General features: G+C 44.6%; 1 protein-coding gene across 1 annotated transcript in view; it reads left to right on the top strand.

The window, feature by feature from the left end:
- SBF1 (SET binding factor 1) overlaps positions 1-22,971 on the top strand; it is a gene marked incomplete in the record, with an annotated part of 3,250,730 nt that overhangs the window by 2,695,180 nt on the left and 532,579 nt on the right. The window contains 1 exon segment of the mRNA XM_044088658.1: positions 18,796-18,897. Within this exon segment, the coding sequence (XP_043944593.1) occupies positions 18,796-18,897 (102 nt within the window).

Genomic DNA, 22,971 nt, shown 5'->3' with positions numbered 1-22,971 from the left:
AGGTACAAAACTGTACTTTCTGTCTCACCTTCATTCTCACGGATGGGTTCGGAGCCAGTTCCCGGCTCTGACTCGGGCAAATACCAAAGCTCGAGGTCTTCAAACAGCTCGTGGTCTACTCCCTATCCCATGATGCAATAGAGCTTCCCTCAGATCTCATTTGCCGCTGCAACAGATTGGGTGTTCTTCGAACAGCTCTGGCCAGTATTGGATAGCATGTGAGTTTTTTCTAGATAAATGTCTTTTCATTCTTGTTAGTGGTTAGTTATTAGTACATTTAGCTTCTTGAGACACTTGTCTCTTTTGTTAGTAATAATTAGTTAAAGTGCTTTCTTATTTTTCTTGAGGTCGCTTATTGACACTAGTTAGATTTAGATAGCTTAAATTTAGATAACTTTGCTCCTTATCCTTTCTGCTGTATCAGTAGCCTGGTTTTTGTTAGGGCATTAATACTTCTATTTTTGCTGTTACTTTTTATTCAACCCTGCAGGTTTCATTAGGGTTGTATAATTGTTGTTAACCTGATGTGTTTTCATAGTCTTAGACCCTCTCTTATTGGGGATAATTTTTGATGTACATGTATATTATCTGTGTGCTGTGTGTTGTACATATATATTTCCTTTTATAGAGCTAGAGTTTTCCACTTTGGGCATTTTACAGTTGACAAGAGAGACGTCTGAAAAAGTTAAAACTGGATTTAAGAAATGTCTGAAATGCAGACAGAAAATGTCAGTCACAGATGAGCATACAAATTGTGTTTATTGTTTGGATGAGCTTCATCTGCAGGAAAATTGTGACATCTGTCACTCCTTTAGCTCAGAGCAAGAGGTTTCTTGAAATCCTCTTTCAAGTAGTCTTAGACAAGGACAAGTCCACCAAGTCTTCTAAAAAAAAAAAAAACTGAATCTACAAGCTCATCATCAGGGTTGGAGCCACAAAAGGGCTCATTGGCTTCCACTTCTAAATCGAGTAAGTCTGCCACCTTGGCTCCTAAGCCTGTGGAGCCGGAGGTAATTGTGGTCAGTAGTAGCTGGTCCCCAACATTGGAGCTGATATCTCCCACTTTAAAATCTCCTATTCTCCAGTCTGACACATCATCTATTGCTTCCCGGTCCTCAAGACTATCAGATAAGGATGTGGGTCAAATGGTACAGAGACTTCTGCAGTCACAGGCACTAGCAAAAATTCTGTTGGGTTCGACCCTTAGGGCTTCGGAACCGACCCAGACTCAACCCATTTCTTCAGTTCCTCCTCTGGTTCGACCCGAAGTTTTGGAGCCGGAGTATTCGGAACTGATGATTGTGGAACCGTCGGAGCCGACACCCATTGGGCTTTCGGTTCCGACTTCTCTGACTTTGGTGCCTTCCTTAGAGTCTAGGAGACAACACTCACCAGTCGGGTCCGGAGAGGGTAGTCGTACCGATCTTTCAGTACCAACTTTGCCTCTCGGAGACTCGGCTCGTGTGAGCCCGTTACCTACCTCAGGCTCTGAGCCCACAGTTTCTGCGATGCAGAGACTGCCTGTTTCTATGGAGCCAGGAGTCTCTTCAGACCGGAGCCACAGGGCTTTTGGAGCCACAGGGCTTTCGATGCTATGAGGAGAGTGTTGTCCCCTCAGGCATCCACATTATCGGTACTGGCAGTCTCCTCCCCTAAAGTTCTTGTGTCCATCTCTGCTTCACTGATCCCTCAAAAGCATAGAGTCTCAGGTCTCCCCATTGGGTTGAGCCCAATTCTTCCGGGACCTCCCCCGAAGCTCCCTCTGAAGAGGTTCCCAGGAAGAGAACTTGCAAGAAGAAGCATCTGGATTCCCCACAGTAATCCATCACATCAGATACGGAATTAGATGAGTCAGAAGGGTCCCCTTCTGAAGATGTCTCTTTTGGTGATATCTTAGAAATCCTAAAACAGAGGGGTGGCTGGAATCCTCTTAACCCTACTGATGATGAGTCAGTACTCCTGAAGGCTTTTGGGTCTCAACCCTCCACCTCTTGGTTACTCCGCCCTTTGATGAGTTGATGGATCTCTCTCGAAAGGTGTGGGAGTCCCTGGATACCATAGCACCAGTCCCTCGGAGGCCGAATAAATTTATAATGTCACCTCAGGACTATGCTTTCCTTACCAAAGGAGTACTCGTTGATGCTATGATGGTGGTGGCAGCCACCAAGAAGGAACTATCTGAGACCTCCACATCTGTTCATCCTCCTAATAGACATTCTAGGATCATGGACAGATACGGAAAGCACATGTTTAGTTCAGCGGCCTTTACACTTCGATCCCTAAACTATCTCACACATTTCAACAGACTACACAGAGATATAATTAAGGAGATAGGAGATGCTCTACAGGGTGCGGTAGCTGCAGGGGTCACAGAGAAGGTAACCTTCAAGCTTGCAACCCTAAATTCTCTTATAAACTCTTCCATGCATCTGATTTCATATGCAGCTGATGGAATGAGTAGGGCAGCGAGTACAGGAATTGCTCTTAGGAGACACTCTTGGGTGCACTTATGTTCCTTTGCGGAGCCCAACCAGTCATCCTTTGTAAACACCACCTTTGATGGCTCATCACTTTTTGTGAAGGAAACGCTTACCAGGTGTGAGCAAGATGGAAAGACTCTGCAGTAAGAGTCCATTTTTCCACTCCTACCAGACCTTATCGTAAAGGTCAGAAAAGTGGAAAAATGTGGTTCCATAAAGCCCAAGGAGTTTTCTTTGACACACATGGTGAAACCCCCTCTAGAGAGAGAGGAGAGGGCAATAATTGGAGACGCCGCCACTCGACAGAGGGTGCCTGCAAAATCAGGGTGACATATCAGTTCTTTGGCAAGCCCTACCAGTGCTCCTGAAAGGAGGCCCATCTGTCCGTCTCTGGAGGCAGTCGGGGAACACTTATCTTTGTACCCAGACACCTGACTAAAAATCTCAAAAGATCGGTGGGTACAAAACATAATATCCAGAGGATACACTATTCCCTTTACTACCCTTCCACCCCTGTGAAAAAAAATCCCAGATGTTCCACCCAATCACAGGGAACAGGCAACCGGCAACCATAGAGATTACGAGGTTGCTAGAAAGAGTCATCCAACCAGTCCCAGCAGATCAGAGAGGATCCGGAACTTACTCAAAATTCTTTTTAGTACAAAAAAAAAACAGGGGACTGGAGTCCAATTTTGGATCTCAGCAGGTTGAACAAATCTGTCAAGAAAACAAAGTTTCAGATGGTTACACTACAGTCTATACTTCCTTTTCTAGGAAAAGACAATTGGATGTGCTCAATAGATCTCCTGATGCATACTACCATATAAAGATAGCCAGACCATCCATGGATCATCTGCGCTTTCGGCTGGGAGCCAGTCACTTTCAGTTTCGAGCTCTGCCCTTTAGTGTCACTACAGCCCCCTGAGTGCTCACCAGATGCATGGCAGTAGTCATGGCTCATTTGTGGCAATTAGGATTCCAGGTGTTTCCATATTTAGATGGCTGGCTCCTCCTCACCACCACCACCACCAAGCATCAACTCATACATACCAGGGAGACAACCTTAGATCTTTGCAGTCATTTGGGGATTACTGTAAACTGGGACAAATCTGCTTTACAGCCATCCAGATGTACTGTTTTTATTGGAGCAGATCTTGACACAGTTTCCATGACCATAAAACTTCCAATGGAAAGAGTGATGAACCTTCCAGAACAAATTCTCAATCTCATCCCCAAACAGAGAGCCCCAGGTTCAGTAGTGCTCAAATTACTAGGGACCATGGCAGCAGCCATCATTGCTATTCCATTAGGCCAAATGCACATGTGGATACTGCAATGGCTGGTTTTCACACAATGGTCTTATCAGGAACTTTCAGTGTCCCACCACATTATAATAACAAAGTCATGCAAGAAGGATCTTCTTTGTTGTCTGACCTCTCCTCAAGTGACAGTAGTATGTCTTTTTTCTTCCAACCCCGGTTTCCACTGTGACCATGGATGCCTCCCTGATAAGGGTGGGGGTGGGGTGGGGGGGCATTTTCAGGGAAGGGACAGCCCAAGGCACGTGGGAGAATCATAAGGCTCATCTGCATATCAATGTCCTAGACATGAAAGCGGTACTTCTAGCTTTGCAGTCCTTTCAAAACTTTCTACCTCTAGGGACTATTGCAATACAGACTGTCATGTCAGTGGTCTGGTACATAAACAGGGAGGAACCAGATCATACCCCTTATGTCGAGAGGCCTTGAGAGTATGGCAGTGGGCAATATCCACCCAGTGCTTTCTGATAGCAATGCACTTTCCGGTGAGGTCCAGTGTGATAGTGGACAAGTTGACCAGAGCAATGCTGTCTCTCACGAGTGGTCCCTGAAAGAAGTAGCAGAAAGGATATTCCGCAGATGGGGCCAGCCTTGCTGCGACCTCTTTGCAACCCCCCCAACACAAAATGCAGCAACTACTTTGCCCTGATCCCCAACTCGGGAGATGCTCCAGGGGATACACTTGTACGCAGTTGGCCCCCAGGACTTCTTTATGCTTTTGCCCCATTTCCTCTGATACCCAAATTCTTACAGAAAGCCAACAATCTGGGAAGGACCATTATTTTGATAGCCCCTTACTGGCCTTGTCAGATTTGGTTCTCCTTTCTGCAGCCTCATCTACTGGAAGAACCATGGATCCTGGACCCAGTTCCAGATCTTCCGATACATTCATCAGGGGTTCTTCATCCTGCATTTCATACCCTAAAATTGACAGCTTGGCTGCTCCAGTTCCACGAATAGTCAGGTTCCACAATTTGTCACCTGCAGCATAGAACATCCTAATTTCTTCTCATAAATATTCTACTAGAAAACTATACCTTAGCAAGTTGACAAGATTTTCCATATGGGCATGAAATAACAATGTTGATCCATATATGCCTTCAATTTCTTCCATTCTGGAGTTTCTGACTAAACTGTTACATGAAGGAGCGACTACAGCAACCCTTAGAATTCAATTGGTAGCAATCTCTAATTTCCATATTGGGGATCAACAGACTCCCATCATGTCACATAGACTTTCTAAAGCATTTCTTAAGGTTTCTATTCACTTGAGACCACCTGTTAGAACCCCATCTTCTCCATGGAATCTCAGTGTTGTGCTCTCATGGATAATTTTACCTTCTTTTGAACCTGCATCATCCTGTTATTTGAAATACCCATCATGGAAGACCATTTTCCTAGTAGCTATTACTTCCGCTCGAAGAATTTTGGAACTACATGCCTTGTCCATCAAAGCTCCATACTTGATTTTTCATAATGATAGAGTAACACTGAGAACAAATCCTTCATTCCTACCTAAGGTTTGCTTTGAAACAGATTTCAACCAGACTGTAGAACACCTGTGATCTGAAGTAGTTTACTTCATTTGGTCTTCAACCTGTGGGATATGGATCCATATCGGATCCTAGCTGCCAAATATTACTAGCATCAGCTCCGAGCTCCAAGCTCCAGACTCCTCCCCTTACCTATAATACACCTCCACTGCCTTCCACCCCCAGATCTCGTTTGCTGGAATTTGTTATACATCATGTCTTCAGAGCTCCAGCTAGCAGTGGATGATTTCTTACTTTAAGTTTAAAAAATTCTGTTTCTTTTAGCCGATCTAGGTTAGTTTAGGTACCCTTTCTCCCCTGCCATCGCTTTGGCGTCGAGTGCAGGTTTGTTTAGTTAGAGTAGGTTGTCTGTGGTGCCCCTAGTCTAGTGTGGTGAGTGGGTGTGTGTCTGTTAAAGTAAAGAAAGATTGTTTGCATGCCTTTTTCTAAGGCTTCTTTCTTTTCTCATAGGATGGCTGAAAAGCTTGTCTTTAAGTGCTGCACAGAGTTTGGCCATAAACTCTCCCCAGCGGATGGCCACACTCTGTGTCTCTTCTGCTTAGGTGTGTCCCACCTTAGTGTGGATTGCTCCATTTGTGCAGGGTTCAACCCCCGAGCATTGAAAGATAGGAAAGCCAAGTAGGCCCTCAAAGGTCTTCTGCCTGCTACTGATCCTCCTTCCTCGTCTTCGGCTTCAGTCACAGCAGCTGCTGTGACTACCTCTCCCGCTTCTCTTCCTTTGGCCTCCCCTCCCTCCCAGGCTAGGACTCAAACTCCTGCATCTAAGCCTGTGGTAGTGGAGCCGAGAAGAGGTAGAGAATGGGAGAGAATCGAAAACGAAGGAAAAGAAGAGGAGGTCCCCGGACCTCGCTTCCCCAAGCAAGTTAGCACAGATCCGTGACTCCCCTCAGCTCCGGTCTCCGAGGTTCTCTCCAGAGCCAGAGGAGGCATGTTCAGTCTCCCAGGCCTCGGTTCCCTAACCCACCAGGTCGGAGTCCGTGGCCTTGTCACGGCCAACCTGCTCCTTATTGGATATGGATCTGGATAAGATGATGAGGCACTTTATCCATACACAGATCCAGATGGTAGTCTTGCCAGCTCCCCTCCCTCTGGAGGGGTGCGCTCGCTTCCTTTTTTTCAACCCATTTCTCCTTCCCTGATCCGACCTTCGGCTTCGGAGTTCTCGGATCTGAGGTTGGCTTTGGTCAGGGGCTCGGCCCCGAAGGTCCTTGTTTCCTCTATGCTGACAGCTGCCTGGAGTATCTCTGATCTGACCAGTTCGGATCTGAGATGCTCTCAGAGATGGAGCTTGGGTGTCAGATCTGAGGGAGTGGAACCTTTTCCATTGGCTCCGATGTTGCCGGGCCAGGTTCCCTCCCTCGGAGCTCTGTCCACTTCGGGTCCGGCTCCAGTTCTCATGTTGGACCCGGGGAGAATGGCCTCCTTATTAGCTTCCCAGGAGGTCCACTCTCCGGCATTCAGTGTGATAGAAAGGGTCTTCTCCATCGGATCAAGACCCCTGACCACCCCCCCCCTCGGACTCCGCCCAGACCCCCTCGGCGCTGTCTATGGTCCCCATTGTCTTACCAGAGAGACAGCCCATGCTCGAAGAGCCCCAGACGGTTCCCCCAGAGGAACAAATGGCTTGCAAGCGCTCCCCTGAGAGCTCCACTGGAGATGTGCCTCCCAAGCGTACATGCAAGAGGAGGCACTTGGACTCTCCCAAGTCCCTAACCGAGGACACAGATTTAGATGATGAGGAGGGCTCCCTAAGATCACCTCCCGAGGATGTATCCTTTGGAGACATCATGGAGATCCTGCACCAGCGGGGAGGTTGGTCTGCTCCCAAGCCCTCCTCTGATGAGTCTTGTGTTCCTGGAGGCTTTTGGCATGGGCCCATCTACTTCCTGGGTGTCCCCTCCTGTGGATCCTTTAGTGGATTTGATCACTTTGCGGGCATAGAAGGAACCAGATACAGTGGAGCCTATCTCCAAGCGCCCTGATAAGGTTTTAAGTCCCCCCATTGACAGGCCTTCCTGAAATAAGAGCTCCCCAGTGGACGCCATGGTGGTAGCAGCAGCCACTAAGAGGGAACTATCTCAGGAAAGTTCCTCAGTCCACTCTCCTGACCAGGTGTCACGGATGATGGACCGCCTAGGGAAGCGGGTGTATGCTTCAGCTACCTTTTCGATCAGGGAGCTGAATTACTTGGCCCATGTCACTAGACTCCAACGTGACCTAGTAAAGGAACTGGAGGAGTCTCCACCCAAGTCCATGTCACAGGAGGACAAGGCTTCTTTCTCCGGGACAATGGCCACTCTGAAAGCAGTATCAAATATGTCCATGCGACTCCTCTCCCATGCTACGGAAGGAGCGGCTAGGGTGTCGGGGTCTGGCGTGTCCATGAGGTGTAATGCCCAGCTCAGGTTGTGTCAATTTACCAAATCCTTTAAGGCGTCCTTTGCCAATGCCCCTTATGACGGCTCGACACTTTTCGGTAAGACCATCAAGGAGACACTAGTCCAGAGTGAGAAGGACGGGAAGACACTGTCTGCAGTTGTGATCCACTTCTCTAACTCTCAAAGGTCCTTTTCCTGGAACCAGAGAGGGCAAAAGAAGATGTGGTTCCATAAGTCTCAGTATTCCCGGGACACTCAGGGCTCTTCTTCCCCTAGAGGCAGAGGGGGACAGAATGGACGCCGGCCCAGAGGCAGAGGGGTCCGCGAAACTTCGGGTCTCGAAAACCATTCTCAGACAGACCCGGGCAGCAACCCTGAGGGGGTTACCCGGCTGCTCTACTCTGGAGGCAGTCGGGGGATTATTGTCCTTGCACCCAGCGGCATGGGAGTCCATAACAATGGACTGCTGGGTGCTTCAGATCATATCCAGAGGATATTCTGTCCCCTTCGTGGGATACCCCACATTTTCTAAACACCTCCCAGACGTTCCACCCACACAGAGGGAGGCAGCAACACAGGAAATTTCCACGCTGCTAGGAAAATGAGCCATCAAAACTGTCCCCCCAGATCAGTCCGGATCGGGCTTCTACTCCAGGTTCTTTTTGGTTCCAAAGAAAACAGGGGACTTGAGGCCCATTCTGGACCTCTCTACCCTGAACCTGTCAGTTGCCAAAGAGAAGTTCCAGATGGTCACACTACAGTCCATCATGCCGTACCTGCAAGAGAGCGACTGGATGTGCTCGTTAGATCTCCGGGATGCTTACTATCACATAAAAATGCAAAGAAGGTCCAGGAGGTTCCTCCACTTCCGGCTAGGGGCCAATCATTATCAATTTCGAGCCCTACCCTTTGGTCTCACCACAGCCCCCAGAGTGTTTACCCAAGTGATGGCGGTTGTTGCTGCTCACCTGAGGCTTCAAGGGATTCAGGTCTATCCGTACCTGGATGATTGGCTCCTCACTTCTCCCACCAGCGTCTGCTTTCCCAAACCAGGGATTACTTTCTGACACTCGCCCTGAGTTTGGGTATCACAATCAACACATCCAAACCTCTCCTAGAGCCTGTACAGATGATAGACTACATTGGTTCCAGGATAGACACACTCCAGTGCAAAGTATTCCTGACATCAGAGAGAGTTCAAAACCTCAGGATGCATGTCTCCCTGATTTACCATTCTCACTTCCCGACAACGGAATCAGTGTTGAGGGCCCTAGGCTCAATGGCGGCGACCATAACTCTTCTTCCGTGTGCTCGGCTACACATGCAGATTTTTCAGTGGACTCTATTGGTTCAGTGGTTCCTATTGGGCATACCACTATCTTATCCTATCCACCTAAGTCAAGTGTGTCGGTCGTCCCTCATATGGTGGATGAGCTCTCTGGACATTTTGGAGGGACAACCCTTTGTTTCAGCTCCGGCCCAAACCACAGTGACCACAGATGCTTCCCAACTCGGGTGGGGGGGCGTTGTTTGGGCAGGACAGTCCAAGGCCTGTGGTTCCCCCATAGTGACCAGCTTTGCATATCAATGTCCTAGAGATGAGGGCGGTTCTTCTAGCGTTGCAGGCCCTTCATGCCTTTCTTCCTCTGGGGATGATTGCCAGTCAGTCAGACAGCATGTCCGTAGTTTGGTTTATCAGCAAACAGGGAGGGACCAGATTCTACTTCCTTTGTCGCAAGGCCATGAGAGTGTGGAAATGGGCGATCTCCACCGGTCACTTTCATCGGAATGCACATTCCGGGACGGTCCAACGTTCTAGCGGACAGGCTAAGTAGGACCATTCTGATGCCTTACGAGTGGTCTCTGAATCTGTCAGTAGCTGAACAGATCTTCAGTGAGTGGGGTCAACCTTGCTGCAATCTCTTCACATCTCCTTCCAACGCGAAGTGCAGCAGGTTTTTTTGCTTTGAACCCCCTGCCGGGGGAGTCCCCCAGAGATGCTCTAGTTCATGCTTGGCCTCCCAGTCTTCTGTATGCTTACCTGCCAGTACCTCTCATCCCAAGGTTTCTGCAGAAAGCCTGTCGACTGGGGAGCAAGGTGAGCCTTATTGTCCCATTCTGGCATCGCCAGGTATGGTTTCCCTTCCTTTGGGCTCACCTTTTGGCTCCACCTTGAACCCTAGATCCCATTCAGGATCTAATTTCACACCCATTGGGGGTGCCTCATCTGATTCTGGACAGCCTGAAGCTCACGGCTTGGCTGCTCCAGTTCCCATGATTGCTAGTACTACTGGACTTTCCTCAGTTAAATCTATTTTGGTAGCTGCTCATAAGTCTTCAACCAGAAAGGTTTATCGAGCAAGTGGAAACATTTTTCCTTCTGGGCCTCTCAAAGGAGTTTAGACCTGTTCACGGCTCTTATTTCCGCTATTCTTGATTTCCTAGCTGATATTTTTCAGCATGGAGCTAGTTCTTCTACTGTCAAAGTTCAGTTAGCTGCCATTTCTCATTTTCATGTGGGCGAGAATTCTGTATCCTTGGCATCTTCCAGACTGTGTAAAGCCTTTTTCAAAGGCACCTTTTTGCTACACCCCCCCCCCCCGATCAAAGATCCTGTCCCCCCGTGAGACCTTACTGTGGTTCTCCAAGCTCTGGTCACTCCGCCTTTCGAGCCTGCCGCAACTGCAGATCTAAAATTTCTGTTGTGGAAGACAGCTTTTCTGGTAGCTATTACCTCTGCTAGAAGGGTTTCAGAATTACAGGCCTTGTCCATCAAACTCACATACATGATTTTTCATAAAGATAGAGTTTCCCTTCGAACCAGCCCATCTTTTCTTCCTAAGGTGGCGTCACCAGTCAATATCAATCAGACTATAAATTTGCCTGTGTTCTTTCCCAGTTTTACCAACAGGATGGAATACAAGCTACACATGCTTGGATGGTCATAGACAGGATTCTATTTACATAGGACAAAAAAATTTCATAAATCTGATCAATTTTGTTTCATTCTGTAGACCCTTTTTGGGCAAACATATTTCCAAGGTCACTATAGCTAGATGGATTTCTTCATGCACCCTGCAGGTCTATAAAGACAAGGTATGTTTCCTCCACGTCAGGTAAAATCTCATTCCACTAGGTCCATGGCTACGTCTGCAGCTTTCTGGTCTAGAGTGTCTTTGGATGACATTTGTTGTGCAGCTACTTGGTCCTCATCTCATACATTTATTTCTTATTACAAATTGGATTTGACTTCTAGAAGAGGAGCATCCTTTGGCTCCGCGGTGCTCCGGAATATCCTTCCATGAGGGCCTCCCAGGAGTTTAGTAGCTGGGGACTCTGTCCCACAGGTTGAAGACCAAATGAAGTAAACTACTTCATAGGTTGGTACTAGGCTATCAGCCCTAGGGCCTATACAAGCCTAGCCATAACAATTCCCTGGCTATTTCTTCCCACATTATTTACTTTCCTGGACCCCTGTCTGGCAGGGCGACTGACGTGATCCCTGGGGTGAATTTCCTTTCTCTCAGATAAAGAAGTTGTGTACTCACCATAACGTTCCATCTGAGTAGTTGTACTTCATTTGTCTTCAACTGTCCCTCCCTCCTTCCCCCAGACCTTGGCGCATGTTCAGCCTGCGGGCTGCAGCATAAGTCACAAGTATGCTATTAGGTCGGGTTCTAAGTATAATATAGTTCAGCAAACTCGATCTGGGGATGGAAGGCAGTGGAGGTGTATTATGGGTAAGAGGAGGAGTCTGGAGCTCGGAGCTGATGCTAGTAATATTTGCCGGCTGTGATCCGATACGGATCCATATCCCACAGGTTGAAGACAAATTTAGTACAACTACTCAAATGGAATGTTATGGTGAGTACAGAACTTTTTTTCCCCCAGATATACAAACAAAATTGAGCACTTGTTGCGCAAACTTGACGTCCATAGGCAACTTTGATTCTATTTAGACAGGATTAAGGACTTCAGAAAATTGGATCAACTTTTTGTCTCCTTTTCAGATTCAAAGAAGGGTACACTGGTGGTAAAAACCACTTTATCAAAATGGTTGTCAGATTGTATATCTTTCACATACAACTCACAGATTACATTAAATCTAAAGTCAAGGCTCATTCAACCAGGGCAATTTCCACTTCTTCAGACTTTCTGGCATGGCTGCCTATATGTACCATTTTTGCAGCAGCCACATGGTCCTCACCTCATACCTTTATCTATCATTACAAATTGGACAGGACCTCCTTTGATGCTATGGTTCTGAGGAATATACTTCCATGAGCCACCCAAAGAGATGGTGCTTGGGATGCTGACCCATCAGTGAGAATGAAGGCGAAATAGAACACCTTCACATAAAGAAGTTATGTACTTACCATAACGTTCAGTTTGAGTTGTTCATCTCACCTTCATTCTTACCTCTCACCCACCAACCCCTTCCCTTTAAAGTCTTGAGGACTGGGAAGTTCCAACAAGTCTTAGTGATGCTTTGTTCTTATCTACGGTATTCTTATTTCAATGACTACAGTCTTTAGCTATCAGCATGATTGGGCAAACATAATCTGAGGGAAGTTCTGTTGCATCATGGGATAGGGAGTAGGCCATGAGCTGTTTGAAGACCCTGAGCTTTAGCATTTGGCCGAGTTGAAGCTGAGGATCAGCTCCGAACCCATCAGTGAGAATGAAGGCGAGATGAACAACTCACATGGAATGTTATGGTAAGTACATAACTTATTTTTTCAGCGAATACCAAAACATAATATTTTTGACCTCCCCAAAATTATTTATGTAAATATAGACTTTGATTTCGTTAAGTAATCAGTCTTTCAACCTACCTTTGGTAACATTGCCAGGATTTCTGCTAATAATTATGGATGTTGTTTGAAAACTGGTTAAAACACAAGGCAGTATGATTAGACAAAGGGAACAATATTGCTTTTAACTTTTCAAAGTTAGTATTTATTTATTTATTTAAACACAGACTAAACTTAAATAATTTTAGATATGGTGCGAAGGTGATGTAAATGACGTTCATAATGCTGATGTAGAAATGCGATAGACTTACCCAGCATCCACCCATTAGTTCAAATATTAAGCCAGTAGATGTTTTATTTCTAGTTAGATTCTTTTTCAAGGTCTTCAGTCATTCCATGTTTTATACTTTCTCTTCCTGTTCCCTAGTAACTCTTCTCAGTGTGTTTTCTGCTCTCATTATAAATTAATTCTTTTTCCAGACAAATCTTTGGGTAATACTATTTTGTATTGGAAAGTAACACTGTTTAATAAAAGATGGTGCAAGACAACCCAGACCAAATTCCCATGCATCTGTTTTAACTATCAAAGTTCATGCTTTATACAACAGTTATAGCAATGAAAATATTGTTGATATATACATGCATGTAAGTAGACCTATGAATAATTACTTAAATACATTTCCTCACTTTCTACAAGTCATTGAACTAATTTTTTCTTTGTTTCTATGTAGTGGGCAATAATTTCCCAGTTATCTGGCATCCAGAATTGCTTGCAGTGTAGATGCAGTCTGTTTCCTATATACCACTTAGTCATTGTATTTAGGCAGTGTTGCTTAGTAATGTATGATTTGCCCAGTATTCACAGTACCATGTCACTGACACTTGCACATTGTGGTCCTCTTCATTTTCACAAATTGGGGAAAGGTTTAAGAGTCATCCTTCGTAATGACAAATTTACATATGTACCACTTTGACCTTGAGTAAGTTATGGAGAAAAAGTCAAATTTCTGAGGAATGGTGGGGTAAGTGAAAAGATAGCAAAAAAAACCACAAGCTAAGATGTTCGTGTTTCACTGTTGCAGTCATCACATTTGGGTTATCCCTGCCAGGGCAGCTCTTGGCCGGCCCGAATACCAGAGGCGTAGTATTTCTGCATCGGTTGCTGTCGCTTCAGGACTGTCGTCAGTAGTATAAAGTAAGGCAGCCGATGCCATTACATCAGTCTTTCTTGCCGAGGAGCCCGAAGTAGAAACAATTCGCACGAGTGCTGGTCGGCCTCTACCTGAGTTTCATCTTCCGGATTGAAGCTGAAGTCTTCTAAAGCTAAGTACTCCATTGGGTATCCTTTTTTCTTGCTCTAACCGATGTCAGAAAAAGTTAACAATTGTCTCGCCTGTAGAAAGCAATTACCACACATGGACTTTCATTCTTACTGCGTCACTTTGTTCAACACCAGAACTGTATGTCATTGGGCCCTTATTGTAGCTAGATATTTTCGCGCTCAGTCCTCGAATTCCAATATGGCTTCAGTAAGGCATCCGACAACAGATCTTCCAAAAAAACATAAGGATAAAGAGAGAGACCGCACAGGTCCAGACCTACCCATGACGCTTCCGTTAAATTAGTCGTCAGTTCTCCGGTCCTCAGTGAGGCGCATTTGCAGCCTGATGCCCGCATCTGTGGATTCACAGGCCGCTACCGAGACCCTTTCTGAGTCCGGTATGCCACAAAACTCTTCTTCGAATAAGGAACTTGCAGTTCTCTACCTTGTATGGGTCTGGAGCCACTGAGCAGGCACCGGCTTCCGAGGAAGTACTTCACACTACTGATTCTCGACACAACCCACAACAACGTTCGCATCTAACGTTGTTTCGAAAAATGCCGAGTTTCTAAGGCCCAGGGTATGAACCAATGACCCAATTCTCAGACACCTGCTTGCTTGCTTCCGTCTCAATGTTTATAATGGCGGAAGAGTTCTGATCAGGGGAAGCCAAGCTACCCCTTCCAAAAGAGAAAGATCTGCCCTCAGTAGTTTTATCCGAACAGGAGTCTGATGACTCTGATGCATCTGAATATGAAGACATGCAACTCCTCTCTACTTATGAGGATTCTGCTGCAGAGGAATCCATTCCTTCAGCCACTCCACCTGAGGACTTTTCCTTTGGGGAAACCCTTAATACTTTAAGGGAGTGGAATGGAAATGTCAGGACTACCCTCAGCCTAAAAAGAGACTCGGAGAATTCTTAAATCTTCCACAGCACAGACCCCTGGCCATTCCTCCTGTCCTGGATGATGTGGATGATGTTTTCTTGGAATCTAGTTTGACTCCTGACACTCCATTCTGCTCCCAGAAAACCTGACCGGTATTACAGAGTCCTTGACTCACACAAATTACTTTTCAAAAATTGTACTGCTGACCCTGAGGTTATTTCTCAAGGGCCTAAAGGAATTAAAGCAACTTCTGCTAAGATTCCCACCCCTTCAGATAGGGATTCAGGAGCATTAGACAGCTGTGGTAAAAAAGTATACACCTCTGCTACTGTTGCTATCAGAGCACTAAACTGTCCGTTCCATATGCTAAAATTTCAGCAATATACCATGGAACTCCTCAAACAAAAAATATCATCCTTTCCTGCTTGTGCAGAAAATAAGAGTTACAAGAGTTAATGCAATCTGCAAGTCAAGTAACTAAGCACATCTTACACTGTGGTTTTGATGCCCTTAAAGCTTCTTGCAAGGCAGCAGTCACAGGTTCTGTCCTTAGAAGACATGCTTGGCTTAAGGAACAACCCTTGCCAGACCATGTCAAATCTAAATTATTGGATGCACCCTTGCACAAGGACAATTTATTTGGCACCAAGGTAGAGGAGGTCTTAAAAAAGATGGAATAAAAACTAAAAATCTATGCAGACAGTTAAGGATTTCCTACAGGTCCAGCCACCCAGGTTCAGTAGGCATTGCCCGTCTAAGCACTGATCATTTTCTGCCCCCTCCAAGTCAGTTCAGCCCAGACCCTGGGGAAGCAGACCCCCCCAGACTGCAACCACATGGAATGCAGAGATCAAAGCAATGGAGTTCCTCCACTTCAGAACCAGGGAGTGCAAAGCCACCCCCTCATGGTAAGAACTCACAATGACCCTCCACTTCCACCCCTTCCCTCTGTCCACCTGCACGTGCTCCTAGGAGGAAAACTCTCCTTCCACGCAAGCACCTGGGCCACCATTACCAACAACTGCTGGGTGCTCAACATAGTGCCCCAGGGTTACACATTTTCTTTCCACACTTTCCCAACCCCAAAAGGGTTCCCGGATCTTCCTCCAAACCAGTGGGCAGAGGGGAAAAAGCATGTACTTTCCCTGCTCTGTATGAGGGCAATAGAGCACGTTCCTGCAGAACAGATAGGCCAAGGTTTCTACTCCAGACTTTTCCTGGTACCCAGAAAAGAGGGCACATGGCACCCCATCCTCGATCTAGCCATTCTAAACACCTTCCTGGTGATACCAAAATTCTCACCCTCCAGCAACTACTACCCATGCTCTCCAAGAATGCTTGGCTAGCCTAGCCACCCTAGACCTAAAAGAGGCCTACCTCCACATCTGAATCAGGGAATCACGTATGAAATATCTACGTTTCAGGGCAGGATCTTTGCACTTTCAGTTCTCTGTGCTTCCCTTTGGCTTATCTACTGCTCCCAGAGTTTTCATCAAATGTCTGGCTCCCGCCATTGCTTTTTGCAGACAAAGAAATATACAAATTTACCCATACTTAGATGACTGCCCGATTCAGGCAGACAGGAAAAGCTACTCAAGCACCTGGCCTTTATAAAGTCCCTACTGACCTCCCTAGGGTACGCTATCAACGAAAAGAAATCCAAACTAGTGCCCACCCAAAGGATTATATTCCTGGGAGCAAGCCTGGAAACAGCATCCCAGATGGCATTCCTTACACCAGAAAAGCAAACTTACCTGACAACCTACTTCTCTCAACTAGCCACCAGAACCCAGTTATCTGCAAGGAAAATTCTGCAAACTCTGGGGTTCATGGCATCTTGCATTCTACTCATTCCATATGCCAAACTGCATATGAGGAAACTTCAGTGGTACCTAAAAAGCCTTTGGTGTCAACACTGTTAAGACCTGGAAACTCTTATACCAATGATACCTTGCCTAGGGACATATTTTATTTGGTAGGCAGCAGCATGCTCCCACAACAAGGGACTACCTTTCTCACCACCCCCTGCCTCCCAGACCCTCACCGACAGATGCATCAGACTATGCCTGGGGTGCATACAGGGCGAATGGAGGCCACAGCAAATACATCGGCACATCAACCAGAGAGAGATGTTAGCTGTCCAGCATGCATTGACAGCTTTCAGGCCCCTTCTCTCCCCAGGGGCTCTCCTGATGAAAACAGACAACAACACTGTGATGTGGTATATCAACAAGCAGGGAGGGACTCATTCCTACCCTCTATGCAGGCTCGCCATGACCCTTTGGCACACAGCCTCAGCCATGCAACTACATCTTTTAGCACAATTCCGGCCAGGCTCTCTAAACTCTCTGGCAGACCACTTAAGCAGAAATCTTCTAGACCCACACAAGTGGCAGCTAGACCAAAGAACCTTTACCCTAATAGCTCAGAAATGGGACACCCCGAAGGTCGACCTCTTTGCTTCCCACTCCAACCATAAGCACAGCAGGTTCTGCACCAGGGAGCCTCACTGCAGGGCCTGGAAAGTGGATGCCCTATACTTCCCCTGGGTCAACCTCTCAGTCTGTGCATTTCACAGTGGTCTCTCCTTTTCCTCTATTAAAATTCATGCCTCTGCTATCTCTCCTCATTTAAACACTGAGCACCCTCTTTTCTCACACCCTCTCGTCAAACAGTTCCTAAGAGGGGCTAGCAACCTGGGGCCACCCAGAAGAGCACCTACCCCAGCTTGGAACCTAAACTTTGTGTTGGAAAAGCTCACCCTGTCCCCCTTTGAACCAGCATCTTCAGCAGAGTTAAAGTTTCTCTCCTGGAAGACGGCCTTACTTCTGGCCATCATTTCAGCCAGAAGAGTATCTGAGCTACAAGCACTCATGGCTGTAGAGCCCTTCATCGTCTTCCATGCAGACAGGGTGTCTCTCAGGACTAACCCATCCTTCATGCCCAAAGTGGTGTCCAGTGTGGCTCTCAACCAATCCATTCATTTTGCCCACCTTTTTCCCTAACCCACAAAACAAGGGGGAAAGGATCCTGCACTCTCTAGATGTGCACAGACAGTTCAGATTCTACCTAGACAGGATTAAATCATTCAGAAAGACTGCTCAATTGCTAATCAGTTTTGCTGCAGGGGCAGAGGGCATAGCCATATCCAAACAAACCATTTTCAAATGGATAACACACTGCATCCATTTCTGTTACAAACTCTACCAGAGCAGCCTCCACCTCTGCAGCTTTCCTCAGAGGAGTCCCCACCAGGGACATCCTGGAGGCTGCCACATGGACATCTGTTCACACCTTCACCAAGCATTACCACCTGCCTATCTTCTCCAAATCCAGGGCAGGCTTTGCCATTGCTGTCTTGCAGGGCATCCTAGCCAGCCCCTAGTCTTCTTGACTGCCTCCACCCTTTTTCTCAGCTTTGGTAATCAACCCAAATGTAATGACTGCAACAGTGAAACACAAAGAACATAGTACAGTTGTGTACACTTAACATAAATGTAAATGTTTGAGTATATTCACTATTGCAGTCCTGGTTTCCCTCCCTCCATCCCCCTTTTCTTCTCTCTCCTTACAGGGAACGTTTTGGTATTTACTTTCTACATACGGGGTTCTTCCACCATATCATGGCTCCCACTTGGGGGCTCCTGACAGGGCAAGAAAAACTGATATAATGGCATCAGCTGCCTTACTTTATACTACTGACGACCTGACGTCGGTCCTGAAGTGACAGCAACCAACCCAGAAATACTAAGCCTCTGATATTCGGGCCAGCCAAGGGCTACCATGACAGGGATAACTCAAATGTGATGACTGCAACAGTGAATACACTCGAACATCTACATTTATGGTAAGTGTACACAACTGTACTTTTGTGTTTGTGTTCTGGAACTGTAAATGCGCTTTACATTTTGGTTTTAGATAGTATGATATAGAAAGAGTTATCTGTGTAGAAAACAGTTTATATTTTATATGCATAGAACTGCTACTTTTAACAACATAATTAAATTAGTAAAATAAGTTTTCTAAGTAAAGTAGGAGATGCATTTCTATTACTCAAAGGTGCTGTCCTTTTGATATTCATTTTTTCTCCCTCTCTGTAGCTACACAAGATTCTGCAGATATCAGTGCTGGTTGTTGAATTGTTGGACAATGGTTCGTCTGTGTTAGTTGGACTAGAAGATGGATGGGACATCAGCACTCAGGTATTCAGACTTGCTATATGTGCATATACATGTGTGGGGGTGTTGGCTACTGTAAAATGTCTCACTGCTGAAGCAGAATTGTAATATACTGCTTATGCAAAAATTTGTTCAGTTTTCCTGCTGCACATTAGAAACAATTTCATGTCAAAATAATTCCCAAGTAGCCAAGGGAGTGTGGTGTTTTTGGTATAATTAAAAACAACCAAAGTCTGAAAATAAACTGACATGGAAGACTCCTTCCAGTGGTAACAGAACAGATACACCTTTGTATTTTATTCAGTAAGCAACTTCCATTTGCTGTATACAGCTGACCACATTACTCATCTAGTTTTAGCATAACTAAAACGTGTTTATAAATATTCCAACCTACTTACCCAAGAAACCAAAAGGTCCATAGTAATTCAAGTGCTTTTACTTAAGGTAGAATACCTGCTTAGCAGGTTAAGCCTTGATCTCTCATTACAGAAAACACACATTACCTGGAACTGTTAAAAATATTTGTTGAATCAGACTCCTATCTAGCCCCAAGGAACATCACTGCCTCACACTGCAAACAACAGGCTGGTTATCAGCAACTGCCATTTTTTTATTGAACTGTACAACATTACAGCTACTACACAGTTCTTTTTTTTCTATGTACTCTAAAATGAGACTCTGGGATAACATAAGAAGAAAAAAGAGGTTTATAAGTTGCCAGCAAACATCAGTAACTGTCAAACGAAACAGGCACTGTAGAGTAAACACCACCAGACTCCTTGGAAAAAATAAAACACACTTTAATTCCCGTTAACGTTCTCCATGTATTCCACAATATGTTTTCATCCACAGCTTCACAGACTTCATCATGAAACTGTGGAAGAAAGCATATTGTGGAATACAAGGAGAGCATTAACTGGAATTAAAGTGTGTTTTATCATTTCCAAGGCGTCTGGTGGTAGTTAATCTATAGTGCCTGTTTTCGTTTGATGGACACTGGGATAACAGTTACTTTCTCGTTTCAAATTTAAAGAACTCTAGTGCTCTTCCGAGACCTCTGTTAATCAAAAATATAAGTGAAAGGGCTTTAAGTTTGTTGTTACTTCATGGAATTCCCTACCATAAGAACTCTGACAAATTATTTTTTCAGGCAGTTCAAAGAGAAGATGTGCAATATCAAAACTATAAGTAAAATTGTACATATTTCTAATGTGTGATAAACAGTGAAGCAGCATGCAGAGAAGACAGTAAGTGCTAGAAACCTGCCTTTGCCACTGCTACATATAAATGCTTATTTAAAAGGAAAATGTTATTTTTTAAATATCTTTATTGACATCACACATTGCGTAGTGACATTAATACACATTCAGTTTAAACGAGGTACCAAACAATTGCAATGGACTTTTTTCCCTTTCCACAAATTATTCATTTTAAAATATGCATAAATTGTTTAGGTCCTGCCTTCACTGACATATCACTCCTTTTAAACACTGTTCTGTATGTATTGTTCACACAGATTCCATTTGTCTGTATGTAGCGTACTCCTTCCCTTTTTTGAAGATTCCCACATTCAGTTATTTTATCTTTGCAAAATTCAACAATTCTGTTGTACTTGGTTTTGGGTGTGATTTTTATTTCTTAGTAATTGTTTTTTTTAGTAGTCAACAGCTTTAAAGTTGCCAGGCCCTTACACTGTCTAGGCAGTTCAGTTTCTATATCCCAGCTCAAAGTAACCATTTCCTAAGTTAAAATGATTGGATCCCCAATATGTCTTACAGAGTATCCTGTAGGCCATTTCTAAAATCTATGAGTTTGTTACATTTGAAAAAAAAATGTTTCCATGTATCCCTGTCTTTTTCTATCACACCCTGTCAGTTGTTGTCTACCTGTGGAAAATGTCTCTCAAGTCTACTTTGGGTGTAAAAGTACCTATGCCAACACACACATGCAAAAATCCTAAACCCTCTACATTTTTTTGAAAACTTGGGAGCAGTACAGATGTCCTCCCATTGTATGTATATTGCCTTTCCATTCTCATTCCCCATTCTTTTTTAACTTTTTCTGATTGAATCTTGTAGCTATCATGCATTGTTTTGTATAGTCCACTGATTATACCTTTTTCTTTTTTTTTTTTACCATAGCTGCTATTATAGACTGAACTATAAACTCAACCAGAGATGGTCTTCTATTTAACATTTCCCTTCCCTTTCTATATGGCTATGCCCTGTTATCAATCCCTGAGAGGGAAGGTAGTCTCCAACCCACAGTCCAAACTTCTGCTTCACCTCATTCCATTCTATGACATTTCCCTCCATAGTTATTTGCTTCCAATATCTTTGTTCCTTTGATAATACTCAGAAGTAAATCCCAGCTCCATTTTGCCTATTTTCTGTGTCCCTACTTAAGTCATTTGAGTTGGTAAAATCTATTCCAGTGTAAGCTTAGTTCTCAAAATATTTTCTGCTACTTTGTACTCGTAACATTCTGCGTGGTTGTTACTGGTCTCAAGTGTCTGCATCCAGAATCCTACAATCTCTGTATTATGTGAACCCATGCCATTTTAACTTCATATCTTTCCACTTTTATTTATAGTCTGTGTATATGAACCTTAACTGTGTTGCTTTTGAAGTATTCCTCCAAATGTGGTAATCCTAAACCACCTTAATCTAATGTCAAATGTTGTCCTATTCAACTATGGGTTGTCATATCTGACTAGATCTGACCCTGATGCTTTTTGGTTCCAGGGCACTGATGCCTCTCCTACGCATAATTCCTTGATCTCCACCCTGCTATCTCAGATCAGTTTGCCACCTGAAGTTTTCGGTTATGTGCCCAAGGGCTCATTTTCTGCCATTTTTGAAGCAAAACACATAACACAGTTTTCTTTACATTTGTGAAACCAGCCTGTGGATCATATTAATATTTACAATGACATAGAATTATTTCAAAATTGTATCTGGCTGGGTTGGCAGCCCTTCCATTTTTCACAACTTGTAGTACATTTTCCATGGAAACTGGATCAGTATCCAGATCTTTTGTTTCATCCTTCTGGACTAACTCCCCCAGATCAAAAAGCCATGAAGTTAACCACTTGGTTCCTCCAGTTGTTGTAGTAGCCAGAGATGCCAAGCTTTCCCTCTCAGTGGTTCAGATATTATCAGCCTGTAAAAACATGCCACTTCTAAGGTATACCATAGCAAATGGAAAAGGTTTTTTTTTTATTTTGGGCTTTGTCCAAAAGTCTAGACCCCTTTTTAACACCTGTTTCATCCATTTTATAGTTTTATCAGAACTTTTTCGCAATGAATCTAGCTACACAGCTGTCAAGGTATAGCTAGCAGCCATTTCTGATTTTCATATAGGCTTGAACGACCCTTCTATTGCTACCTTGAGGATTTTTAAAGCCTTTTAAAAGGGACCTTACTTCCTATGACCCCCAATCAGAGACCATGCTCCTCCTTGGGACATTACTGTCATGTTACAAGCATTGACTCAATGGTCATTTGAGCCAGTGGCTAGAGTGGACTTGAAGTTTCTATCTTGGAAAACAATTGTTCTGGTGGCTGTCACTTCAGCTAAGCATATATCAGATATGCAAGCTCTTTTCTGCGGACCTCCTTATTTTATTTAGGATAGAGTATCACTGAAAAATAATGCTTCTTTCCTACCCAAGGTGGCATCCAAAGCTAATATAAATAAGGCCATAAATCTACCAGTCTTTTTTCCAAGATTTTTTAGTAAAGGTGAATGTATGCTTCACTTGCTGGGTGTTCATTGTCAGATAAGGTTTTATCTCAGTAGAACTAAGCCTTTTAGAAGTTTGACCACCTTTTTCTGGCATGCTCCAAACAAAATTGGGCAAAGCAGTCGCTAAGGTTAATTTGTCTAAATGATTTTCAGATTACATTACATTTGTGTACAGTTAAAAAGACTTACCATTATAGTCTAAACCAGAAGTTCATTCCACAAGGGCTGTGGCCACATCCACTGCTTTTGCAAACTTCCCATTGATGATATCTGTGTAGCTGCTATTTGGTCAACAATTCATATTTTTATGTCACATTATAAGCTGGATGAATAATCCAGATCTCGCTCATC

Source organism: Protopterus annectens, chromosome 11.part0 (genome assembly GCF_019279795.1).
Source record: "Protopterus annectens isolate FY-2018-M chromosome 11.part0, PAN1.0, whole genome shotgun sequence".
Lineage (NCBI taxonomy): Eukaryota > Metazoa > Chordata > Ceratodontiformes > Protopteridae > Protopterus > Protopterus annectens.
Note: the sequence above shows the minus strand (reverse complement) of the source record. Positions and strands in the feature narration are given on the sequence as shown.